At 34.1% G+C, this 27,426-nt stretch overlaps 1 protein-coding gene across 1 annotated transcript in view; it reads right to left on the bottom strand.

Annotated features, from left to right (window-relative positions):
• Positions 1 to 27,426, bottom strand: part of PTPRQ (protein tyrosine phosphatase receptor type Q) — a 125,620-nt gene extending 98,194 nt beyond the window's left edge. The window contains exons 1-21 of the mRNA XM_088531203.1: positions 27,379 to 27,426; positions 26,426 to 26,563; positions 25,706 to 25,841; positions 24,374 to 24,625; positions 23,631 to 23,848; positions 20,362 to 20,548; positions 19,931 to 20,215; positions 18,076 to 18,360; positions 17,510 to 17,779; positions 16,143 to 16,403; positions 14,429 to 14,559; positions 14,122 to 14,251; positions 12,468 to 12,618; positions 12,048 to 12,154; positions 11,465 to 11,562; positions 9,036 to 9,198; positions 7,904 to 8,164; positions 6,084 to 6,244; positions 5,056 to 5,167; positions 4,014 to 4,240; positions 938 to 1,007 (exon numbers count right to left, since the gene is read on the bottom strand). Of these exons, the coding sequence (XP_088387329.1) occupies positions 938 to 1,007; positions 4,014 to 4,240; positions 5,056 to 5,167; positions 6,084 to 6,244; positions 7,904 to 8,164; positions 9,036 to 9,198; positions 11,465 to 11,562; positions 12,048 to 12,154; positions 12,468 to 12,618; positions 14,122 to 14,251; positions 14,429 to 14,559; positions 16,143 to 16,403; positions 17,510 to 17,779; positions 18,076 to 18,360; positions 19,931 to 20,215; positions 20,362 to 20,548; positions 23,631 to 23,848; positions 24,374 to 24,625; positions 25,706 to 25,841; positions 26,426 to 26,563; positions 27,379 to 27,426 (3,691 nt within the window). The remainder of the gene's footprint in view (positions 1 to 937; positions 1,008 to 4,013; positions 4,241 to 5,055; positions 5,168 to 6,083; positions 6,245 to 7,903; positions 8,165 to 9,035; positions 9,199 to 11,464; positions 11,563 to 12,047; positions 12,155 to 12,467; positions 12,619 to 14,121; positions 14,252 to 14,428; positions 14,560 to 16,142; positions 16,404 to 17,509; positions 17,780 to 18,075; positions 18,361 to 19,930; positions 20,216 to 20,361; positions 20,549 to 23,630; positions 23,849 to 24,373; positions 24,626 to 25,705; positions 25,842 to 26,425; positions 26,564 to 27,378) is intronic.

Genomic DNA, 27,426 nt, shown 5'->3' with positions numbered 1-27,426 from the left:
GCTCTCAGAGAGATGCTGCAATGTCGTTCTGTCAAACTTGACTAAAACAGGCTCGCTGAAACATTATTCTCCATCAGCAATAACTTACAAAGCACAGTGAAGAACAATGCTTAGCTTCATGTGGCAAATTTACGACCCATTCCCATGCTTGGTTTCATAAGTCATGGCGTTATCTCAGAAGACCTGTAGTTCCAGGCACACAAATCTCACGTAGAGTAATGATTTCCTGCCATATACTGAGGCTTGGCACTCTGTGGTGTGCACTGCTACAGAAACCAGAGGCCCCAGACATGGTGGGATGTTCACTCTGCAGCATCAAGAACTGCATATTCCACTGGAATCCACTTGACCCCTCCTAACGGCCTGTTGCCAGCCCTTTGGCTAAGGATGAGTTCCGCCTGTGGCGTTTCCAAGAGTAAGACTACAAACTCGAAATTAATAAAGAATATGGAATTTTAGACTAATTTTTATTTTTAAAAAATGCAAAATCTTCAAGTCAAATTTTCATTTCCACCATGCATTATAATCTTGACTCTTTAGTTTCCAAATTAAGAAGTAAAATCTTAATAAAATATATCCAGTGTATGCCACAACAAAGTCTCTCTCTCAGTTGTGCTGTAAGCAACAGCTTATGGTATGACTTGACAGGTAGCTCTGCTCTCCTCTTGCTTTCTGGAAGCATCCTATCTTGAACATAGGAGAACCCAAATAGAAACAAGATTTACATGATGAATCCCCATATGTGAACACCCTAAATATTGTAATAAGCATCTGTGACAAAAATGCACCCTTTCCACTGAGAAAGTAAGGCAAGATTAAGGATTTTCTTCTAAATATGTAAGAATTTCTTCAAGTATAAAAGATATTTGAAATACTTTTTTTCTGAATGTATTAAGGCAGCGTTAATTAAAATAATTAGCAGCTTTATCAAACTTACCACTTTCTGCAGTCTGAAAAAGAAATGGGTCGCTAAATACTCCAACACCAGCACTGTTCTCAGCAGCTACCTACAGCAAAAAAAAAAAAAAAGTTACATTAGAGAACCTATGGGATGTATTGTACCAGGCACTACGCATATCTTAAGGATACACAAAGATTTATCTTGTAGAGCTTTTAAGCTATAATTATACAAATGAACATTTCTTTTTTTAGCTCTAATGTTTAATTTACACTCAACATTTAAAAGTGAAAAAATAAAATGGAAAAAAATGTCAAATAGTGTAACCCAGTTAAGAGAAAAGCTATGAGCACATATCCACACTTCAAAAATGACAGAACTCTGTGTTATGCTAAAGTCAACAGCAAGAATAATAGCAGTAAAACACCTTGTCAGTACAATTTTCTCACTTTATTAGTTAAGGACAAAACTGCTACCCCATTTCCATTTTTTTCATCTTGTAACTTAACAGACAAGGGAAGTAGGTTCTCTTTTATATCCTGATGTACAGCAAGAGCAGATCAACCTGCCACGTAGAAGAAATCCTAGGAAAGGATATCTTTGGAATTGAGAAAAAGTCAACAGAAAAGGGATCTATGGAAGCAGTGTAAAGTTGATGTGCCTCAGTGTTTATGATCATAGCCCACATAGTCCACAGCTGGAAAGGCAGTAAACTAGGACTGTGTTAGAATATGTGGAGATAAATACAACAAAAGCACAATCTGCTCTCCTATGTAGGAATTATTGGCAATTTGGGTCAAGGAAGCACTATGACATGCAATGATCAATCCTATTTAGAAGGAAAGAGGAGTAAGTTTTCCTATTTGTAAGTATATACATATGTATGTATATATATCCCTATAAGTATCCGCTATTTGCAGAAGTGAAGAAGGGAAGTAGCCAGTACAAGAGAAAAATGTTAGAGAATTCTAATCACTTGCCAGGATTACTTCTCATGCCTTTCAGAAGATGCTAAAAATACTTTTGTAAAAGCAACTTCAGCCAACCATACCTCTTTCTGTATCACAGAAAGAATCATTAGAACTGTCCTTATGCACTGATGAATTCCACATCGATTGTAATAGCTAATAAAATTAGCTGGAGAACCTTGTGAGTTGACAGGCAACCAAAAATACTAACAATATCTGAACATACTATATAGATCTAAATGGATTTCCTCACTTGGAATAATGTCATCATATTTTGTTATCTCAAAATAGGTATGTAAAAAGGGTCCAGGAAGGAAAAAGAAAATCAAGAGGAACATAGAAAGTCAGCCATCCGAGATGTGCAGTTTCAAGAAAACTCAAAGTTACTATGACAGAACTATACAGAAGTTAAAGTGGTAAAAAAATAACAGCTACATACAGAAATTATCTTTAAAGAGAAATCAAAATAAATTATTACTCAGAACTCTTAATCAACTCTTACTATTAGCTTCTAGAGTTCACTGCCACAAACTGATATTGTAAAAGAGAGTTTGGAAACCTTTAAAAAGGACCAGGTTACTATGTAAATAATAGAAGGATTCTCCAAATAGTTGCTATTCACATTTGTAAGGACTGTTAATTCTTATGCTTTGAAAGGGAATGACACCACTAGTTATTTGAAGTTTAGAAAAAGAGCTTCCTTAACTGCATATTTTTACAAAATTATCAATGATCAAATGTCCAATATTACTGATAATCCTCTCTTTGCCATTTAACAAATCATCACTTTAATTGCTATTTATTTAAAAGTGTTTTTTCTTCACATGTAAAGAAACAAATTTCAAACTGTGCTGTTAGGAAAAGACTGGAAATCTATACTGAAAGCTTATGTAAGGTTTTCTATGTTAAACTACTGACACAGTATTTACTCTGAGGAACTTAAGAAGATGAAAAGCTTCTCAAAAAAAAAAAAAATCCCACGTAAGTGTTACTGAGATCTGTTACTCAGACCTGTATATTGAATGCTCCTTAACTGAACAATTTTTCTGAGCAGATCAATGTGCTTCGGATCTAAGTGATTATATTTTTCTTGATTAGAAGCCACATTGTCACTACAAAGTTCACTGTGAGCCGTTGTGAGGAGGCATAATTTGATATTTGTCTTCTTAGACATTCATATCAACTCCACTAAGAATCACTGCACAGCCTTATTCCTGCTTTGGTAAACGTCATATTTTCATATATTTTTGATCTGCAAGTAACTTTCTTATATGGAAGTAGGCAAATCAAAGATATTATCCCATTTCACACTTGACACTGAAAAAAAGTATCCCTTCCAGGCTCTTTTGAAAAATAAGTACAAGAAAACAACTGCATTGCAACCTTTGTCAAGAAGATAATAATTTATTTCTGCCCCTCTGAAGTCATTCAGGGTTGAAGAGTTCAGACAAAGATCAGGAGTGCCCCATCTTAAATGCAAACACGTTTCATACATAGAACTTAAGAAAATAAATGTACTGATTATGATTTCAGATATTCAGGCAGTAAATACCTATTGAAAGGATATAGAAAAGTTTTTTTTTTTTTTAAATTTCATGAGGTGACACTACTTAAAACACTCAGATTAAGGAAACCAGGCTAAGGTGTTTGCATGCAAAATCTACATAGACATTTAACTCCTTCTTAAACGAATAACTTTAAAATCAAAGCAAAATTAAACATCTACCTACTTTTTTGTTGTTCTTTTTTGTTTTGTTGCATTTTATTTTATAGGCTGCAAGTGATTTAGAAATCAAAGTGTAATATCCAAAGCATAGCAGTGGTTTCAAAGGTTAAATCTCAGTGAAGAGGGATTTGGATATTGTTGAAAATTCTACCCTTTGCCTTTTACTCTCCACCAAATAATGCCATATGCCAGCAGGAGTATTAACAGAAGAAATAGTTTTAGTGCAGTTTTGGCTAGAAATTATTTTAAATAGATATAAAAACTACAGTAAAAAAAAAAAGAAAAAAATACTTAATATATTTCATTATACAACAGTAATTAGCAAGGTGCTTCAAAAATATTTTATGCACCTACTATGGTCTTACACAGTATACAATAAATTGGAATTGAAAATACCAAAAGCCATTCACAGAGCCTTTACCGTAATTTCATAAGTTGTTCCAGGGTTAAGACTGGTTAGAAGAACTTCCAGACTATCTGGTTTTGTTGTAACTTGTGTGTAAGCTGTTTGCATCCATGGGCAGACCTCTTTGTATTTAACAATGTAGGACAGAATCCTCCCATTCGGATGCAAAGGTGTATTCCAGGACAGGAGGATGCCAGCAGAGCCCACTCTTTCACCTGCAAGAAACAAAGGGGGCCCCGGATCTAAAAGAAAAAAATTTTAAAAAGGAAAAAAAGAAAAAAAAACGTTAACTAAATTCCCAGATACAAATGGAGACATCTTCACATCTGTTATAAAGACAGTAAATCATCTGTTAGCATGAACCAGTAAAACTACTGAAGACTACTGTACTACCAAATAAGATAGTCAAGAATATTCTTTTTCTGTCAAGAATATTGTTACAAAACAATTACATTATTTCTGGAGCAGGAACATTCCTTTCTAAGAGTGTAATACATGCAATGCTCAACATCTTCATGGCCAAACTAGAGTTTAATGCCAATCGAATATCTGAGATACTACAGCACACTTAATTTCAGGTCCTTTCACTAAAACTATTCAAATGAATACCACAGTATTTTCCTAGTTGTGCTTGATATGGTTACATTTATCTGAATATTCTCAAATGTCTACAGCTACATGTATAAATTGGGGTATTAATTTTACACATGGAACAAAGGAGATTTTTTAAAAGCTTCTAAATTCTTTACCATTATGCTTTTTCTTTAAATAGTCAAACTAAAGTATTAATGCAGCTACTAGTCACACTCAGGGCTGCTTGTTTAAAGTATCTATTAGAGAAACTCCCATGTTCTTGGAAAACATTCAGATTCCATATATGCTTTTTACAGCTGAAGATGATGAAAAATTATGGTAACTGTTAAAAGTCATAATTATCATTTTTGTGCACTGCTGTGTATAATAAATATATATGTATGTATAGTAGGCTCATATAGTAAGCAAAACAAAACATAGGTAACAAAAATAAATAAAATGTAAGCAGTTGTTATTAACTCACTGGTCACATTTGTTGTCACTGTTCTACTGGCAGGTGAACTGTATACTGAAGAAGACACCGCAGACACTGTCACATTGTATGTCATTCCAGGAACAGCATTAGAAAATTCAGCCTGAAATATGATATTGATTTAATTAAGTCTTTTGCTAGGAATCATGAACATGAGAAAAAAGAGAAAAGTTTAACCCTGTGTTACTGAAGATTATATTTTAAAATGCTTTTAGAAACAGAGCAGGCATGAGAACAGTGAAGACAGTTGTTCACATTCATTAAGTACAAGATAGCATTTTGCCGTCTTATTCAAACTACCCACCATAAGACTTGTATAACATTCAATATTAAAATTAACTATAAATTCCATCACAGAATCACCCACTGGTGTATCTATAAAGGATTTCTACATCATCATCCATATACTATCTAAGTACACAGGAAACATCATCAAATCTTTTTTGGAAAGAATAAATACAATAGCAGCCTGAAAATTTCCAAGATTCTGATGGTTATGCTAGTCTGTCTTAAATAAACATAGTTTAAAAGCTTTAGAAAGCATTTATATAAAATACCTGTATCTTTGCAGTTCCAATAAAAAACAAGAGCAAAACGACCAGAACAGCCATTATTATGATTATTATTATATTTTCCAGACAGTGGAGTCAAAAAGCGCTCCTATTTCTTTTTGGTGGCTTAGCAGTGAAGTGTTGCCTGCATGAATGATTTAAGGCCAGATCTTCCTTGCAGTATACAATTAATGAGCCTGTATTACTCAATAGCTCTGCCCTTCCTTTGTTAAACTATTTATGAACCCTTGGATGACCGGCTGCATGTTTAGAGTGAACCTTAAAAAAATAAATTCAGTAACTGCTGTTACAAATGATAACGAACTCTGGATGGTGAAATTTGCTTGCACAAAGTTCTCATTATTCATATATGTTAAATAGCTCATGAAACAAGCTTTCACTAACAAAGGAATCCTCATCAGCATAAGCATAAGCTGGCCATCCAAGCACTGTAATAAAAGCACATACTTGATACTCCCTAGCTCCAAGATCTAGGATAACAACAGAACCATGATCAGGAATAAGATCCACATGAAATCTGTCTGCATGTCCATAGGGTACTCTCCAATACAGTGAAAAAGAATGTGATGAAACATTGAAGAATTTAAGTCCTTCTGGCTTTGCGGGTTCTGAAAGAGAATAGCAGAATAAAAAAAAATAACGTAAATCTATCATTATCAATATAATGATTAGAACTGCTTATAAAAGCATTCAAGAGCTTTTTAGTAAATGCATGAAGGACAAATGCTAAAGAGCCTGGATAGCACAGGGTGCTATATTCCAGTTGCTACGCTCCTTCTGATACTTGGCTGTTAATCTGCCACGTAGATGTGCCAACCTGTAGAAAGCAAGCTCAGGTATCTCTGCCCAGTGTTGGGTTAACAAAGAATCTCTGCACAGTCTTGATGTTTCTGCTGCATTCAACATTAAAGCTTGCACTAATGCTGTAATAACTAGTACTCTTGCTGAAATTCAACAGCTTGTGTTTGTTCGACTACTTGCCACAGGGTTATTACTCTTTTATACTCTTCATTTTTTCTCAATCTCAATAATTCCAGAAGTCAAGTGAGTTATGTTCTCCAAATTTGGATATTTTGCTCCAAAATAACCAAAATACATTTCCCCTTAGCACTCGACCAAACCTGTATCCACCTGCTCCTCTCACATAATTTCATTTTCTTCTTTTTTATGCCCTCCTAAAAAGGGTACTTCAAAAAAAAAGAAAAAAGTGTATGACACTTACATAAATTTAATGTCCTACTATTATCATTAGTTTTATTGTTTCTCCAGCACTCATCATCTTATCTTTGTCTAATGTTGGATTTTATGCATGTACAAGTCTTTTGCACATATCTGTGATTAATGTGAGTGTAGAGTTAGCACGATATTTGAAGTCATTTCTTTACCTCAATTGAACTATTTCAGTTTCGGCAGAAAAATTGAGCATAGAAATGTCTTTATAGAAAGAGATTCCTGAATATCTTCAAAATATGAAATGAAATTACCTTTTCACTGATGTTGAACAAAAGCTTCAGTTCTGTCTTTTTTCAGGATTTTCAACCACAACATTGAGGACTGCAGATGTGAATCTGCTTCATCTGGACCTCAAAGTACCTGCACTTCTAGATACTTCTTTGTTACGAATACATACACACACACCTCTTACCATCAGCAGCTGCTTTTTTCCAGGATATTTCCCTAAAGAGTAATCAGAAAACTTTCGTGCAAAATTCACTTACTAGGACACTATTCAATTTTTGCAATACATACTCAGAGAGAGTGTATAAAAATTAGGTAAGCTTGAGCAGATAAGTAGTGAGTAAGGATTGTAACCTAGAACTAAAACATGTTATCTTTTTCCAAAACTCAGCATTGTGCAGGCTCCACAATGATGACTGAGATCTCATCCTGTTAAATTTTATCATGTACCCAGTAAGAAACAGACCTTGAATAGTTTATGACCTGAAACATCTGTAAACCTGCTTAATCTCACTCACTGTGAAAAGAGCTACTGAAATCAGATTGTGCACAACTCTTTACAGGATGAATACCTGAGAAAAATAATGAATATATTTAAAACAGACAAAAGAAAGGTAGCACAGCTAAAGAATTTAGGTTTTCCACAGCATACATATAGGATCTCCATGGTGTAAGTCTCCTATCACAATAAACTATCATTTTTTAAGTTTCCATGTTATTCAATAAAGTGAGATTTACAAAGACAAAAGTACACTGCTAATACCAGGTATCATTCATCATCAAAGAGATAAATCAAAACCCATACAGACCTGTCACAATTTCAATGAACGCAGAAGCTCCTTCAGTATTGCCTCTTAGTCTTTGCAGTGTGAAATTGTAAGTGCTCCCAGCAGTCAGCTCTGTAGCACTGAATTCAGTCAGTGCTCCTGGAATCCTAAACTTGTTTATAAAGGTGCTGTTTGATAAAGATGCTTTATAAGATGTGAAATTAGTCTTGGTCGGATTCCAGATTAAAGTTGCTGAGGAAGTAGTAACCGTTTTTAAGGCCAGGCCACATATCCTAGCTGGTTCTACAGTAAAAATTATTCAGATAAAAAACACATATGTATACAGTTATTAAAATGTAACAAAAATAACACCTCATTTTTTATTTTTTTTATTTAAATGAAGGCTCTTAGTTTTATGAAATAGTAATGCAAATTTTAGAGGTTCATCTGGATGGCTGTAAAGTAAGCAGCCAAGTTATGCTACTGCACAGGCTAAATTTACATCTGTCTCCTTTGTGCATCCTGTCATGTATAGAGACAATTCCAGACTCTTCAGAGCTTGTTTAAGAAACATTAAATTGCTCATTGCTGAATCAGAATGAGAACACCAAGTGGCCCAATCTCAGGACTTTACCAATTTTCCTTCTAAAAAGATTTGGTTTGGCTCTATTAATATTTGTAAAATCACAGTTTACTTACAAATACCTTCTCTATTCATACGTGAAGTGCAGCCACAGTTACAAAAAAAAATATTTACCATTCTCCTAAGAAAATACTCTTCAGAGATTATTAATTTATCTTGCTTAAAACCTTTTGAAAAATACTAAGTAGCATAATCCCACCAAGCTCTCGATTACTCAGTATAAAATAATCTTAAAGATCTGCCATCAAAATGGCAGAGTAACCTGCCACAGCTGCTGCTTACTGGATTCATCCACAATGCTCTTGAAAATATCTGCTAGAGGGTAAAAACACTGGAACAATTGTGTGATTCCTCTTCTTTTTTTCAAATGGGTGTTTGTAAATGTATCTAGCTTCGTGATTTTTAAACCAATCAAACACATACAAGGCCACTGTTCACACAATTATCATAACCTGAAATAGAGCTTGGCCCCAAAGTTAAATCTTCATTTTGAACGGCAAAAAAAAGAGTAGGAATAAGGTATTTCCTTACTTGTGACAACTTCTTTCTCCACAGCAATAGAAGAATCCAAGCCTTTAATTGTTCTTAGCTGAAACAAATATTCTGTCCCAGGAGTCAGATTTTTCACCACAGCTCTGCTGCCATGAAGAGTTTGGGTAAGTTGCTTTCTGTTGCTCATCAAACAATATGAAAGCTATGAAAGAAAAATATCCTTTTATATCAAATGATTTCACAAAGCTAATATTCAGAGATTCCAACTACCTGTTTATACAAAAATATTTACAATATCTCCTAATTTTAAAGGCAAAGAACCCCAAATATACAGCAAATATTTTATGTCATGTTCCACAAGTCCAATCCACTACACACTCTAGGAGTCCTTGATAGTCCAGTGGCACAAGTAGTGCCTTTAGAAATAGATGGAGTAAGCTAAATTAAGTCATAGCTTACAGGTGACATGTTTTACTCTGGAAAGAGCGGACAGCAAAGCAGACTTTGACTTTTCAGTCAGAGAGTTGTACTGATGACCTGTACAGTTAAGTACAAGACAGAAAGAATGAGAGTAGTCAAGGGGTAAAAGAGCAACACACATTTTTGAAATGGAGACACATAATTCATATATCAAAGTATCTTTCTGGCAGAAGAAAAAAAAAATACATCATTTAGAGCCAAGATTCTGAAAACAGTATTAAGGAATCAGCCACTCAGTTCTGCTTACTGGCACTCTAATAACTCATTTGCTTTTGAATTAGTGGAGGGAATAAAACTGCAGGAGATACAGGTAATTGAAATTTGGGCACTTCATTCCCAGAGTGCTGCAAGAATTACACTTGACCTCCCAGGCTGTTCTAAGGTAAGCAAACAAATTTCAATAACAGCCTTTTCTGCGAATACAGAAAACTGTTACTATAGCCCGTTTCATATCTGCAGAAGTGTAAAGCAAGATTTACACTATGCCTGCCCTACAGAGGAGGGCTTTAAACAGACATGATGGTGATCTGAAAACACCTTCGTTCAGCAACTTGGTTTTCGGAAGGACTGTTAGTTTATTAGCAAAGTGGCTGCCAATACATACTAAGTTCTGGAGAGTGTCAACTCATTAGAATTACAGCACTGCACAATGCTAGAAACAAAGCTATAAATAAAAGATCTACATCCAGTAAAAACAGGTTAGGAATGTACATTTTGTGCACTCTTTCCTCTACAAACTGCCATTTATTGCACAGAAAGCTAGTGAGCTGGGATAATTAATTTTAAATGATTAGTAAAATGATCTCTTTTATGTAGGTACACCTTACTAAGCAACCAGTCTACTGAAGCCTTTCTCATTAAAGATTTATATATAAGCTCATTTATTCAGATAAAGCACCGTCTAACGTGGCTGCAGCTCTATGAGATTCCAAACAATAATACTATGTCATAAAGATATTACTGATGACAATTACTTTCCACAGGATAATAAAAATAACCTGACCCCATACAAAAGCATATCTGCCTTGCTTCAAAAGCTGAAAGAAAGAAGTTAACTGCACAAGAGTACACCCTGAAACCTGTATTGATTCAAATGTCAGGTTTAAACAAGAGGTCTCAGTCAAGGACTATTTTACTGACTGCATGACCATATTCATACAGCGATGCAAAATACAAGAGAGGCTACAAAAGAATGTTACTGCTCAGGAAAGGAAGAGAAAGCAAAACAGAAAATACTATGCAGTATGAAAATCAACTGATAATTTTGAATCTGTAAAATCCTGAAGAGTTTGAGCATGGTGAGGAGGAAAATGGTGGCTATAAACAACAGCTTTAAAATAATAAAAAAGGCATTTTAATTTCACATAGGACAACATAACTGTGGAATTAATTGATCTAGAAACATCTATAAGCAAAAAAAAATATACACAAGTAGGCAATTTCAGGAAAAACAGTTCTTTACATATGTAATAGTCCAGATTCAACCCTAGGCTTGGGAATTCCCTGAATTGGGAATTACTGAATACCAGATGCTGTGAGAGTATGGGAGGTATCATTAAATGTTTCCAGTTCTGTCTTGTGAATTTTTATGGTTTAGATAAATAATTTTTCTATAAATTTATCTAAAGTATTTAGATCCTAATTTGAAAGGCTTTTTTTTTTTTTCCAGAAGAAAGAACGGGAAACATCGCAATTGCATTCAACCCACAGTTTCTTTTTTGTTTTGCACATTCAATGAAAAATGAGTTTTTAAAAACTTTTAAAAACATAACTTTATAATCTTAGAAAAATCTGTTATGTAATATGAAATTAACATATATACAGTTGTTCTTCTCCAAAAGCGATATTCATTTCCCCCATTTATGTGAATTATAAAGACAAATAACTACTATTGGCTTTTCAATACATGTAGGATGATATATTTCACCAATAAATTTAAAAGATGTAAACAGTTTCATTGGTCTTTTCACACGGTCTACTTATCGTACCTGAAACATATCAAATCCTCCTCTTGGCAGCTTCCAAGACAAATAGACTGTATTTTCTTCGAGCCCAAACACCTGAAAAGCTGATGGTGGTTCAGGATCTGAAGTAAATATATAAACAGATACCTGATTTAACATTAAAATAAACTATACAATCTTGAAGGAAAGTAATGTCTACAAAACACATTTCTGTAAAACATTCTTTTATATTTCCAATATATATATACAGATTAAATTTTGTACCAAACAGAATATGAAATTCAATTTCACTCTATGCATTAACAATGGGATCGAATATAAAAGAAACGCTTCCAAATTTTTACACAAAAATTATTTCATCCTAATATTATTGCTCATCCAATTAGTAATAATCCCATTAGCCACACAGGAAATTTATGTATATTTTAAAAGTTTTTACTTATCTCGAGACTTTCAAGCTTGGTTTGAAAAGAAACACATACATATATTCAATCCAACTATTTTTAATACTGAGTGTTTTTTTGTTTTGTTTTGTTACAATAATCAATGGTGTAACAAGCCCAATTATCTGAAATCACTAATAGTTACTAAAGAACTATCAACCTACAGGTGCTAATCTTGAGGATGGTGGGGTGACTTTTCTTTAATCCGTTGGTCGTCACAACACTGATTAAGAAGTTAGTGGCTGGTAGAAGATCCTCAAATTTGTACATTCTACAATATTAAGAAAAGAGATTGTATTCTTTAAAATTTAAAACAATAAACTTAACCTCCTGGTATTAATCCTATAAAGCATTATAGATATTATATACCTATGCACACATACATATTCTACCAGTGCAGGGGGGAGAAAAAAATCTTTTACTGTGTTGAAGTCCTAGGAGGCAAATGCAAATTCTACAAGTTTGTAAAAGAGCATATTAAACACAAAAGCTCTACTGGTGTTTGCTGCAATGAAGAAATTTCAGTTCATGATAGTGTTTAGTTTATTTTTAAATGGTTGAGTGATAAAATATAATCTTCTTACCTTACACCAGAAAGTAACTTTTTTTCTTTGCTGAAGACTTTATTGCTTATTGAAATAACATATCCATCAAACTTAGTTTGAGCTGGTGACCAAGTGACAGTTATTGATTCAGAACCTCTGCTATAGTTCAAATATTTAACTGGGCTTGGTACTGTGTGACAATAAAAAAGCAGTATTTAAATACATTATTCTATGACAGAGCTTATCTCATCAGAAGGTGCTGATAACTCCAGAAAAATCATATAACACACTTCTTATTCTTCAAGTGACACATAAAAATACCACAGAAGTAATGCCAATGAAGTAACTTTAAACATCCACCAGATCCGAAGTCAGACTGCTCCATAATATTGGGTAGTGCAGTTCTGACATCACTGATGTAGAGTTCCTCAAAAACTGACAGAAAAGAAATGGCAAAATAGGAGCAACCATACTAGGCCAATATCAAAGTTCCCACTAGTTCAACTATCCAGCAATGACCAAAAAACAGGCACGTGTGGAAAAACAAGACTACAGCTCACACACACTGATACTTTCAGCCTCCTCAGTTTGTAGCCAAAGGATTTCCTGAATCTAAGGTAATTTCATGTGAAACTAGCAATCCTCAGCAGATTTCTCTTTCATTAATGTGTTCCATCTCCAGTTGAATTTGTGATAACAACTCTCATGCAAAATATCCTGTGGGCAGGAGGTCCGCAATTTATCTACAAATTTAATAAACAACCATTGCCTTTTGCTTGTTTTCTGCTTGCTCCCTGCCAGTTTCATTTCAAGCTCCTAGTTCTTATAAAGGAAAATCTGTGAATAATCATTTCTTGCTCTCAACATGGATCACTTCTCCCTTACTCAAACTCTCATACGTGATTTTACAGATATCTTCCATATTTTCTGTACGAGCGTTTCAGATCAGAGGATCCTCAAATGCAAAGCATTGCATATCCTTAATAATGCTTGTCACTTCATATGAATCTTTAACTTCTTACAAAACAGATCCGAACTACTCATAGTATTCATGATGCAAGAGTACATGGATTTCTACAGGCATTACAGTCATGGAACATCACTGAAGGAAGACTCTTCCATGTTAATAAAATGTTAATAAAATCTGAGAATGTAACAGACCCATGTTGCTGAGAAACAAAGATCCTAATGTACAGGAAAACTACATATGTATTAAAACACACACACACACAACTGGTGAAGCAGGAGGCTAATAAGAAATATTCCTGGTGAAACAGGAGACTAGTAAGAGTTATAAGAGTTATAATAAGTGCCTAATAGGAGGCTAATCAATTTTGTTCTAAATGTGTTCAAACTCAGCACTGAGATTAGAAATCAATCAACACAGGGAAAGAGTTTAAGAAAAAATAACTTTTCCTTACTGTTAGTAGCCAGAGACTTTGCAGCACCAGTTATTAGAGAGAATACCTGCTCCATGTTTATGAACATTAGCAGTTAATTGCACACTTTAACCACAACCGACTACAAGACCTGGGAAAATAGTAACGAAGAAGGACAAACAGCAACTGATGATTTTTGACTATCTGAGAGAGGGAAAAAAGAAAAAAAGAAAAAAGAAAAAAAAAAAGCAAGGAGAAAGCAAGGGATGCATGTGGAGCAGAACAAATACTGAACAATAGAACAAAGATCTCACCTGTCTCTATTTCCTTTATCACAAAAATACTGTCTGTGAAACCTTCTTTTTCTGTCCGAATTGTAAAATTGTACAGCTTACCAGCTATAAGGTTGGAAAACACTGCTGTTTCTTGCTTGACCTTCTGGACCTGGAAAATGAAAGACAGTTTTCACAGCACTGCTTTCACATTTTGCTTAACTAAAAATGTTAATGGTACCTTTCTCTATTTTAATACAGCTTTTACTTTGAACTATGTTTACTAAATATAAAATCTTTTAAAGGCAACTGCATTGGATATGCACAAATGGTATTTCAAAAAACATACCTTAAAAGCACCTGCACAATTTGTACACATGACTTCATATTGCTGAAAATCTCCTTCAGCACGATCCCAAACAATCTGTATTGAGGTATCTGTAACATTACCTTCACGTACATTGAGTGGAGCTGCCAGACCTGCAGAAGCACATAAAACAGCTTACTGTCAATCTAACACATTACATCTGTTCAAATCCACGGGAGACATAAAAGTGAAGTCAGCCACCAACAGATGGAAACAAATGGGGGGCATAATCTGATCTCAGACATACAAACACATGCATATTTCTAAATAGAAAAATGGAAAAAGAACAAAGAAATAATATTCTCATTATTCAAAAAAAAGTATATATTCCTTGCTTTTCCTAAAATCACAGAAGCCAAACATACTTTTTCTCTCTGAAGACAGAGTTGACACTCCTAGGCAAGAAAATCCTCCTGAATGACGTTAATCTCTCCGAGTCATCATCACAGTGCTCACAAGTGACGTAAGTTTCGTCAAATGCATTCACAAAATGGGATAGGCCAGGCAAGGCTAATGTACTTTATCCCTAATTAGTATAGCCTGTTATGATGCAATTCAGACCACCTTACAGAAGAGCGTCTTTCTCCTTTCCTCTGCCCCTCTTTCATCCTTCTCATGGCTGCTATAGGCTGGCATGTGCCAAAATTTACGAATTTTCTAAGAAAAGCTGTATACATGAGTGGTGAGATTTTTTTTATTCCAAATTTTGAAGGCCTTAGCAGGGATAGACCAAAAGGAAAACTAAACCCGTTTTATGCTAAGTATATGTAAATAAATTGTATGTGTAAAAAAAACTGTAAGGATTCTTTTTGTAAGATCCTTTGAAAACAATTTTCATTAAACTTGTATCGTTTTATTCAAAATCAGCTCTCAAAGTTTTCACTATTTGGGGAAGGCTTTTTCTGTATTGTCTTTATCTTCCTCTTTCTTGCTTACTTCTTTTTATCCCATTCCACTTAACCCGTCTCATTTTTTCCTTTCACAATTCCATCATTAAAGAAGCTGATATGCATGCCTCTGAGAGAAAAAGTAGAAGAGAATGCTAAAGGACAAATTAAAACAGGAGAAGAAAAATGTTTGGAAGTATAATATTCACAAAATGAAAAAAAAAAAAGAAAAGCCAAAACATCAAATTTCAAAATGTACTTTTATACAACTTTTAAAATCCTTATTGAAAGTAAGTAAGTCCTTTCTGAAAGGCCTTGCTAGAAGGAGCCCCCTTTTTTGTAAGTCCTCATTTTAATGACTTAGTTATTACATTTATTACCTTGAAATGTGGGAACCTCAGTACTATTATTATTTGCTTTAAGATACACCAGGAGGAACAGAATTACTACTTTAAAGACACAGCAGTACCTCCATTGATACTGATTTTCTTGGCTTAAACAAATGGTCAAAATGTGTCTCCTCTCCCACATGGATAACAATTCAATACAGCCTTAATTCTTAATTTCCAATTCCTTGCTAAAGATTTCTACAGACTTCATGTAAAAAAGCAGAGTTTGGAAAGCTTAGTAATGCTAATAGGTAGTTATAGTTAAAGCTTTGTTAGAAACATCTAGTATTAATAATTGTTAAACATCTACACAGATAAATGAGGGTGATTTGCAAACAATGTTTGTTTCTACTGCACTGAAATAAGAATAAATGAAACCACAAAAGAGAATTTAATATCATACTGCTTAAAATTACTCACATGTTTTTACACCAGATAGATGATAAAAGGAGCTCAACATGTTTCCACTTTTTGTAGAGATGTAGAAATCATACTCTGTACCTGGCATCAGGTTTTCAATTGTTATTTTACCATCATTCTCTAAAATATATGTTATATTTGGTCCTCTTTTACTTGTAACACATATGCCATCAAATACTCCAGTATCAGGCATACGAACAAATAGTACCACAGCATGACTATAAAGCTCATATGGAACTACAATTTGAACAGGCTTGGGCTCTAGAAGAAAAAAAAAATAGACTATATGTAAATTAGTTGAAAATACATTCAATAAAAATAACTCAATAATTCTGAAGCAACTGCTATGAGTAGTGCATGTGTAGTGCAAATGAACAGCTACCATAATAACAAAAACAAAAAACAACAATGAATAAAAAAGAAAAAAAGAACAGAGCATTGCTCAGAAACAATAAGCAACCTGAATTTTTAGGTATTTACTAATACAATCTCGAAGCACTTGACTAATGATTTAGGAATCAAAGGAAGTTAAGCTTCCAAAGGTATTAAATGCACTAAAATCAGGGCAGTTGAAAAACTATAGAGAAATGTACACGTGGACAGGGAGATGAGCATGGAGAATGAGACACATTCGATGCATGAAATATTAACATGTTTAGTTTTCTTCTCTTAGACAGCTGTGAAAAATTCTGAATGTAATTTCTGCCATCTCTGCCTTGAATAATGTATCAGATCTAATCCTATAAAAATTCTCAAAAAGGCTAAGCCTGCTGCCCCCCAAAATATTGTGATCATTTATATAAAATGCAGTGTTGTGTCATTTCTAGTTATAACGGGCAGCTGCAGCCCTTACATATCACATATATTATTGTCAGTGAATCTTGCACATTCCTTTCACATGTGCAAAAAAATGCACACTGTGCCCAAAGCATTTCAACTAATGTTAACAGGAAAGACCCTTCAATAAATAACGTCATCTTCTACCTTTCAGCCACTACTACTAACTCATAAAATCTTTTTCCAGCACCTCTCACCAGTACAAGGGTGATTTCTCTCACACATTTCACAGCATGCCTACCATACTCATTCCAAAATACAAACCATTTGTTTCAAACATTCCAATATTTTGCTATTTTATTTTAAATCAGTGAGGCACAAGATGTCTTCTGTCAGTGGGAACAGGATCCTCTCCTATGGTCTTCACAAAACAACTTTCAGTACCACCATTTCTCTTCCTGGTGCTGCATTTGTTTGGGACAACTAGGACTGGACAAATATATTTTATATCTCGGTTTAGATCTGTAATATATTATGTATCATACATATGTATTATACTTTGGAAGCTGCATTACAGAAACGTGCCTTACTTAAGGTACACTGAATGGTCTTTGGTTCACTCATATTTCCACTGTTCACACTTGCCACTGCTATTTCGTAAGTCATGCCAGGGATTAGGAGATCAATCTTAAAGACTTCTGTGTTGTTTACTAAAAAGGTCATAGTTTCACCGATGGTCGAATTAGGTGTCACTTGAATGTAGGATTCCTGACCCTCTTGTGGCAGTTTCCAGTGAAGAATTACACTCTCTTCTTCCACATCCTCAGGGTGAATAAAAACAGTTGTAGGCGGACTGACAGCTTAATCAAGGAAAAAAAAATCAGTATATAACCACAGATTAAACACTATCAGTTTAGAATTCTTTCCTACCAATGCATGTTGGTTTACGTATGAAGGAAAGCAAGAAAGAATGCATAAAAAGATAGTTATTTGCATTCTTTTGGAGAAACATAGAGAATTTAGAAAAGCACTCCTCTGATTTCTCCTACTACATACCAATAAACCACAAACTTTATATATGACCTTAAAAATACTTTTTGTTTGTATTTTCAAATTAAACTCTACTTAGTGAAAAAAAGGACACAGAAGGAATCACCTGTTATGATTAGGATAGGCTTCTCATGGCAGCTTAGAGTTCCCCTCTTTGCTATGTTCTGCAAATATATCTTATATCTATGATGAGGTCTTAAATTTCCTATAACTGTTGAAGTCTTGTTTTTTTCAACAGGTAACTCCTCCCAGACATTGGTTTCAGTATCCAAAATGTTGATAAGATAATGATGAAAAGAAGTCCTAGATGAAGACTGCGGAGACGTCCACTTCAAACGTATTTCTGTAGCTGAAACATATGTAGCCTGTAACTTCTGGGAGTGTAATGGCCCTATTGAGTGAGGTAAGGAACAGAAAATAGTGATACTAACTTTTTATTTTAAATTACAACTGCAAACTGTACACATTTACTTACATAAGCAATAAGTAATATTAAAGCAAGCCAAATAAAGAAGCTCTGACAGTACATTCAAAACAGATATGCGGGGAATAGTCCCAAAATCTAATTTAGATTTTCTGAATCATCATTAAAAACAGAAGACAATCCATCTAAGTAGGGGCGGAGAGAGGGTAAGCATAAGGTAAGGGCAGCCCAGAAAACTAAGAGGTGAAAAATATGAAAAGTATTTTTTAAGAAAAGGAACAGCTGAATTCCTATCAAGAAAATTTTGCTCTGACATGAAGACAATGGACCTCATACTGGACACATAATGGATCTTATATTCGGACCGCTTTTCCAGGGTTGGCAAAAATTTTAGGGCATTACATGTTTTTTAACTTCTGTAAATCAGAAAATTTTCAGTACCATATAGACAAGAACCTGAAGAATCAGCACCTGAAATTAATTTTCTGGTACCAGAATTTTAATCCTTTAGTTAACAGCTTTCTTTCTGAAAAATTATAAAAATATATTTTTCTTATACATTTATACCTGGCTAGTTATACATCTATTGACAGATAAATTTACATGTAGTTTTAAGGCAAATATATATGTGTATAACTATACACAAAATATACATATATACAAATATAAATACATATTTGTATAAATATGCACGTAGAGCATATATAAAAATATACGGCTATCGTATATAGCTATACAGTTACTTATAAACTACTTTGATAATTACTGCTGAAATCAAAGTGCAAAAGTACCAGATTGGACTGAAACTCAACTGACTTGTCATCTATTTAGCTTTTCTGTGCTATCTGTCTCTGGTAGGTTGAGTACAATTAGCTTTGTGCTTGTGTCCATGAACGAATTTTTCCTTAAAGACATTTCCATCTTTGGATTCAAAGGTATTTTGCATTTTTACCTACTGGCAAGTTTCTCTTGGCTTCTTTCAGCTAAATTTTACTAGAACATTAAATCTCTGGTTCAGAAATACTTTTTATGACATCCTTTGCAGTGGGGGAGGTTAAATATGTAATGTATTTTAAAAAATCAAGCTTCTCTTTACCTTTACTGCGAGTAAACAGGGATTTTTAAAAAAATCTTTTACTTTTATGGTTGGAAAATACGTGTTGCATTATGACAGAATAGCTTATATCTTCCTGCTGTTCTGAGATTTAGCTTTATCTATGGACATAGAAACAATTCTATGTGTAAAAACATGGTAAAAACTGAATTTATGAAATGCAGTTCTAAAGAAACTGAATTTGTGGCTTGCTTTCTTCTTGTGGCTACTGAAAACTCCTCCTGGTATCCTCATCTATTTCAACAAACCTCAGGAGCAAGATGTAGATTTTGATATCCTCTCTGACCAATCTTGCATTGGTCGTAATTCTAAATCTGAAAGTGAATTCTAACCATTAACACACACAAAAATAACATCAGCAAAGGAAAAAATATGCAGTGAATGAATTTGTGCTTATTATTGGTGCTTATTTTTGTAACTTACTTGTTTCCACTTTCAGAACTGGACTTAAGACAGTTTGGGCCCCTTCTGGGTTCCTTGCCACTAATAAAAATCTATAGAAGAAACCTGGGGACAACTGGACGACTTTTGTTTGAGTTGCATTCACAGGCAAGCTCAGAATGTGTGATTTCAAGTTATCAAAATAATACTTAATTACAAGTGAAAAGCCTGATTTAGGCCAGATATCCAGGTTACTCCACGTAAATATAGCTTCAGTTGTCTTGACATCATTCATAGTAAATGTGAAGTTTCCTGGTGCCAAAGGTACTGAAAAAAAACATCAAAAATGAAAAAGTTAATAAAATCATAAACAATTTTTTCTTCTCTTTTTTTTTTTTTTGTATTTACATCCTTAGTGCTGAACATGTGGGAGTGTATAAGTAAATGGAATAGATTTAAAAATGTATAGTTACATTCATATTCACAAATATATGGCAGATGAAGATAGCAAAAAAAACCCATGAAGAAATAGTCTGGACCAGCAGGATCTCTCTGAAGAGCGTAGCAGTCAGTTTCATTTTCTGGTATCATTGACAAAGATGAGGTATCAACTTTTTGAAAATAAGGAGATCCGTCTGTCCACAGGAGCTGGCCTTCTTCCTACATTGAAAAATAAAGAAAAAAATAAAACAAACATAGATTTTAATATTACTTTGAGGAACTACTGAACTTCTCTCTAGGGCAAGCATATCTCCTAGACATCCAAAATTAAATGGGAACAGTTTGAATGAAAAAAAAATAATAATTTAACATAAAAATGCCACCCCTCTAGTTGCTATAAACTACTATATATAATATATCATAACAAAAGCGACATACAGATAATTTACAGTGTTTGATTATTACCAACAGTCCTTTAAAAATCATTATTAATTAAAGATGTATGAGTAGAAAATTTTCTAAAACTGTTATTCATTAAAAAAAAAATTTCATCCATTTCAAAAATAAATTTGGACTGGATGGAGAAATAATTTGGCTGAAAAAAAAAAGTGAAGGCTAGGCTCATAACCAGACAAAGAAGCACTATGTTTTTGCTTGGCTCTCATTTTCTCCTAGCTCAGGGATTAGGATATTCACTCAAACCTGACTCAAAGTTCTGCCTTTGAGGTCCCTTCTGTGTCTCCAGCAAAGCCTCATGAGCACCAAAGCAGGAGTGTGTGCTGCATGTTGACTATCCAGAATATTGTAATTCAGATCCCTCTGGTCGGACGTGGGTTTCACTGCAGTAGCATACATTAACACGTATATAACCCCAAATCCACCCTTAAGCCGTTTTTTTTTGCAGCATCCTCAGCAGATACAGTAGCGTATATCCTTGCGAGCATAGCAAATCTGCGATCCTACAGCCTTAGTAAATACTTTAACTACTGTGATGATGGAGAAAAGTTGAGGTGCTGCCATAATTTAAAATCTTCCATTGTTTTTTAGTTTTGCTAAAGATATTCAAAATATTTAAAAACATGGAATTTACATTATTTTCAATTTTTGTGAGAAAAATAAACAGAAATCTTTGTTGTGACTGAGCCAATTTTAGTCATCTGATCTGTTGAACTGAAAAGCATTTTAAAAATCACAGTGTCTTTGGTCTTTCCAAAGCAGAGGAAGGAGATTTCAATAGTATGAACACTAATGTACCTAATTCCACTTTTAGGAGGACTTGTATGCCTAGCCTGCAATTTCAAACTCCTATGTGCATCAATACATATATTTTTCTCATGGTCTAGGCACCATCTAGGAATTCTCTAGGTGCCAAAGTTAACCGCAAGTACAGGAAGCCAAAGGATATGACTACGATATACATCTCCATGTCAGAGCTTGCAAGAGAAGCCTGGGTGGGTAAGTTTGGTAGATAAGACTACACTAAATCTCCAAAACTCCAGAGACGGTCAAAGCAGGTAAGCAGATCACCTAAGTGCTCCACCCTTTCTCACCCAAAACACGGACCTCTCATCCAGCAATCTCTCACTGTCAAGGAGGTCAATGTCAGGAAGGATTTAAATGAGTAGAAGTGTCAAAATAGCGTTAAAGAAGGAGAAACAGGAGAACACAAAATGTAACAAACAGAGCTATTACTTCTCACCAGGTTGTTTACTTTTACAGTTTCACGGTGTTTGGCAATAAGAAAATAAAAATTCTGAAATCCTCTGAGTAGGTGACAGTCCCAACTTTCATTTCATTTCAAAGAAGATTTAAAATTTGAAGTATGAACAAATCAACAATGACACTTATAATAAGGATTTCAGCATATTCATATAGTACTTGAACTATACGGACTTAAACATTATTTGAATACTCTAATTAAATAAAAACATTTAGGAAAGAAGTGCTTTAAAAACAAGCATTTTTTTATTATTCCTTGCCACTCTTAAAATAAACTGTTCATCTAGTTCATTAAATTGACTAGACTCCCACAAGCTTAAAAATGCTTGTAAAGATTAAGCCTAAGCAGCTGGCTAATGATCAAATTCCAAACAGGTAATTAACTGCTTTCTGCATACACAGAGTTTAAAAAGAAAAACTTCTTGTAACACCCTTTTCAGTCTGCAAAAATATTATGTTTTCATGGAATATCTATGTTTCACAGCATCTTAGAAACACTACTTTTTATTCCTGAAATGCCAAATTCATTAAGATTAATGTCCACATACCATAAAAATCCTAACATCTCACACACAAAACAATATTGCATGAAAAATACATACATTACAGTTCAGGTGCTTTCTAAATGAAAAGCAACACCTAGACCAGATTTTATGTTATCCCACCCTCATATTGTTTGTGATCAATTTTATTTAACAGAATCTGAAAAAGAGAAATTTTTTATTTTTGACACGTTTACCAAATACCTCCTGCTCTTGCAAACAAATTTTACTTCAATTTTTACTGTCAGTTTTTCATAACTTCCTTTTTATAATCAAGTTAACTTGCTAAAACAATACTACAAACTCAATTTCACATTAAATCCAACTACAGATTTCCTTTCTATAACATCTCTGCCAAAAAAACAGCAGGTGGATTTACTGGCATTACTGGTAGATCGCCTCCATCTTTCTGAAATGCAGTTATTGGCCTCCCTGACTGCTCCCAAAGAGCACAGCACAGCACCGAGGCCACTCCGTGTCATTTAATACCGGCAGAGGTGGCATTCAATAGTGTACCTATCAATCACAGACAGGAGGGTAGGAAACCTTTTACACAAAATAATCCCTCCAATCCCTTCCTGCGTTGTCCTATCCAGCAGATAGGCTACACAGGCCTGCTAAGCCAGAATTACTCAACATTTCAGACCTGTACTGAACCTGGAGAAGTCAACCACCCGCAACCAGTTTGATAACAATGGAAAGGAAGGTACACAACTACAGAATTAGATTTAAAGTGTGGTAAAACATCCCCACCTACTGGTGAAGTAGCCTTCCAATGAGACACTATCAAAAGAAAAAATAAAATAAATAAAAATAAATAAACATGTATGTATAAGCAGGTCTTTTTTTCCTGCTATGCCCTCTTAAATATTTAATTTTGAAATATGAAGAAATAATTATTCCTCATACAAATGCCAATAGTCATGCAAACAACCAATTTACAGCCTAGCAATTTTAATTTCGAAGAATGTGTTTGTAGGCACTAAATCCTCCTGCCTCCATGCACAAAATAGCAAAGCAGATCAGCTAGATAGACTGACCTTTATGTCATTCAGACCTGTCCATAACATGATTATATGACCGACTGTCCGGAGATAAGACAAAATGAAAGCATGTTCTGCTTCACTCCCGATGTCAAGCAGATGTGCCCCTTGCGACGACAGCTCACAGGTTTGCTGAGCCCTCTTCCACGGCTTGCTCTCTCTGCTCATTTTATAGCAGCTGCCTTGGAAGGCCAGCCAGCCCTGCGAACAGGCACCTGCACATAGACAAGGACAGCGTTTTAAGGATATGCTCTACCATGAATGGCCATGTTTGAGAGTCAGCTTTTCAAAAATTACACAGGCATTTAGAGAATGATAGAATTTAATTAAGCCACAGGATTTCCAAGCCAAAAGCATGCATTAATTACTTATCAACCCTCCTCCAAAATCATGAATGTATTAAAAATGTCTGGTGAACTAAAAGAATACTAATGAAAATGCACTAAAGCAAAACAACAGGTACTTATCATAAAATATTTGCATCCATACATTTGAATTCTTACTCCTAAACGTATCAGTGAATATTAATTAGCAATTAGAAATATCTTTTCTAATTGCTATTAAATTAAAATTCAGTTTCTTTCAACTTTCTAGAATTGAAATGAAAGTATGTGATCCATTTATACTAAAAAACTTGAACAGATGGAATATACTCTTCCTACAATTTATATTTAACTCTTCGAGAAAATATGCAGTGTTTTACTACATTCATTAAGACTATAATAAACTCTACTGCATACCTGTTTCAGCTTGAACATCCAATAATTGAGACACTTTCATAAATCCAAGGTGCTGTTCAAATATAAGCTTAAATGTATATAAGGTGGCAGGTGTCAAGTTACTCCATACAAAAAATCCCTTTTTTTTTGGTATATGATAAGAACTGTCATTCAGTGAAACTGAAACTGAAAATTCAGTGGTGATTGTACTCCAGTTAAAAGACACAGTAGTAGCTGTCACAAATATTTTGATGTCATTGTCTGAAATTCCACCTAGTAGAAAAAAAAAAAAAAAGGCACTATCTTCACCACAACAGAATACTTAGTCCAAAATTTAATTCCATGAATGTTTTTTTTTTTTCTTATAAGAAGCGATGAGGAATATATACAGTAGGGAAAAAATGGAGTGTCAAATCAAAAAACGTCTTACTGAGCAATTAAGAAATTTGTGATTTTTTACCATGATGGTCTGTAAACTTACAGCTGAAGCACTCAGTGAGAAACAGAAGTGTGCATATTAAGCAGTGGATAACTGTAAAGGTGAATACTTTACTAGAATATTAGTTGAGCAATTGACCTTGATCAAGTTAGTTCTACTAGAGTGACACTAAACTAACACTATGCACTAACAAGAGTAGCATAATTACATATTATATCATGTAAACTGCTAAATACATAATCTGTGGTTGCTGTTATGTTTGCTCAATTTAATATTTTATCCATTGATGTAAATTTGTATCCAGAGCCTAGACTTTTAATTCTAAAGCTAGTAAGAGCTGATAACGTGTTCAAAGGTGATGATATAGAACTACTATTAAAAGCAACTAACAAAATTAAGATTATAAAGCTCCTTTTTAGCTTAAAATTTGGACTCACTTATAGTAAATATTCTTATACTAAAAATATGTCCCAGACAGTCATAACACTGATGTGTTTAGGTTATTCATTAACCATTTTTAAAGAGGAATTGTAATGAAATGGAAACTAAAAAAGATTTAGTATTCAACTAAGACAGTATTTAAATTCTACAATTAAAACAAGCAATCACAACCCTAAAATGACAGAAAATTCCAAGGCTATATGTAATTTTCTTGATAGTTCTTTTAAAAATCCCTCCCAGAACCAATGTAATCCATCAAATATTCGAATACAATAATCTCCCAAACTTCTACATCAGTCCCATATTGCAGAATAGAGTTATACTATAACTATTCTTTCTACTTTACATGGATATAAACACAGATTGCTGCAAATTTTCTAAATACTTCACTTATCTCAAGATTTCAACTCATTTATATAATTTTCAATATTACCCATAAAGATGCCAAAATATTTCTATATCTTAATACTTACGTGTCTTAAAAGATCTTACACTTAAAATTTGTCCACTTTTTATGGATGCTATTGCAATATCATACTTCTTGCTTTCTTCAAGCAGAATTGTAGTACCGAGAGGTTTCCATTCAACTTTAGATATATTTCTAATGTTCTGCAATTTAAAAGAATTTCTGGGTATAGTGAAAGGTACAAGTATAATTCATAAATCATTTATAAAGCTTTCAAATATCTTTCTGTCTAATCCTGCAGCATGTCTAACATACCAATGCACTTCTTAGAAACTTTCAGAAAGCATTTGAGCCATTAGCAAACCCCTTCATGTTAAAATCCCTAAATTTTCCTTTAGTTGCAGAACATCCTGTGCTCACAACAAGAACAAGGCCCTCCACAAAAATCCAGAGGTGGTGCTCATGTCCCTCCGGGAGGTTAGACTCCTCTTTCAAACCATAGTGCAGTGAAGAACTTACACATTTTAACTTGAGCATCTAGCCTTATTCCACAAGACAACCAAGGGTGTTTTATTTCCCACTAACTTCAACAGGACTCCCAAGGAGTACACATAAATGACAGAAGCTACAGAAATCAGCATCATTTTTCCAAACCTTCACTTGATTTATCTGGTATTTTACAACAATCTCTCTTTTTTATAAATAAAAGAACACTATTAACTATTGGTATATAGAGTTTAAACACATTTATACTACTTAGAGCTTAGACGCACAAAAAACAGTTTACTTTTTGGCTGAAAGCATCTGAATGCTGGTATGTTACAATATAATAGTCTGGATCTTCTCTTTTGAGTAATCCAGTCCATTCCATCAAAGCTGCTCTCACAGGCTTTTTCACTTGATCACAGTCTAGGCTTTCTGAACCCTGTAACAGAAACATACAGGAATACAGCTGTTAATGAAGAAAATGTAGATCTAATAGCATAATTGAACCTTGGTTTAAGGTAACTTCCTGTACCTAATGACAAAATATTCTAACTATCAATCTGGGAACTCTAAGATAAATATATATAATAGCATATATAAATATTAAATCTAAGAACTGGAAAGGATCAAACAAAGCTGGTAGGATTCAGGTTCAGTGCAAATAAAAAGATGTAGCTCTTCACAAAATTGGTAGCTGATGTGTGGAACTCTTTGCCAAAGTTGCTCTGCAGGTGTAAAAGGAGTAACAGAAGTTTACATGAGTTTCAGATGACAAGCTCACAGATAGAAACTCAGCCATATCTATGATACTTTTAAAGCCGTTCAAATCCAAAGGGCTGACCCACACATGACTGCTTCAGTTCAGAAGGCAAAACATCTTCCACATAAGTAACTTCCAAAAGCTGAAGTTCGAGTATACTTCTGAGTTTTTGGTATCATAATAAATTTCTCTGCAGTGTCCAAAAGATGATAGCTTACAAAGCAGTATCAGCCTGTTTGGGACTTAAAAAGCAGAGATCTGTTACTTCTGGGAACAACATCTGAGCCAGAAGCAGCAGATAATACAGCAGATTAGGGATCTGAAGAGAGCTTCTAACAATTTAAATATAAGGAAGACTGGGAATGCTCAGTAACAAACAGTGACAGCTCCTTAGGAATGTCAGAATGTCACAAAAAAAGCAGTCCAAACGACACATTTTTAACATTCAGTTAGAGCATCTATCCACCTTCAGAAAAGGGAGTATTTTTTCTTACCTGAAATACGTATTTTAAAAAAAGCAGCAGTAAAATTGCTTGATCCAT

This window comes from Tinamus guttatus, unplaced genomic scaffold (genome assembly GCF_059628265.1).
Source record: "Tinamus guttatus ecotype Peru unplaced genomic scaffold, ASM5962826v1 Tinamus_guttatus_pri_ptg000399l, whole genome shotgun sequence".
Taxonomy (NCBI): domain Eukaryota; kingdom Metazoa; phylum Chordata; class Aves; order Tinamiformes; family Tinamidae; genus Tinamus; species Tinamus guttatus.
This window is presented reverse-complemented; position numbering and strand designations above follow the sequence as displayed.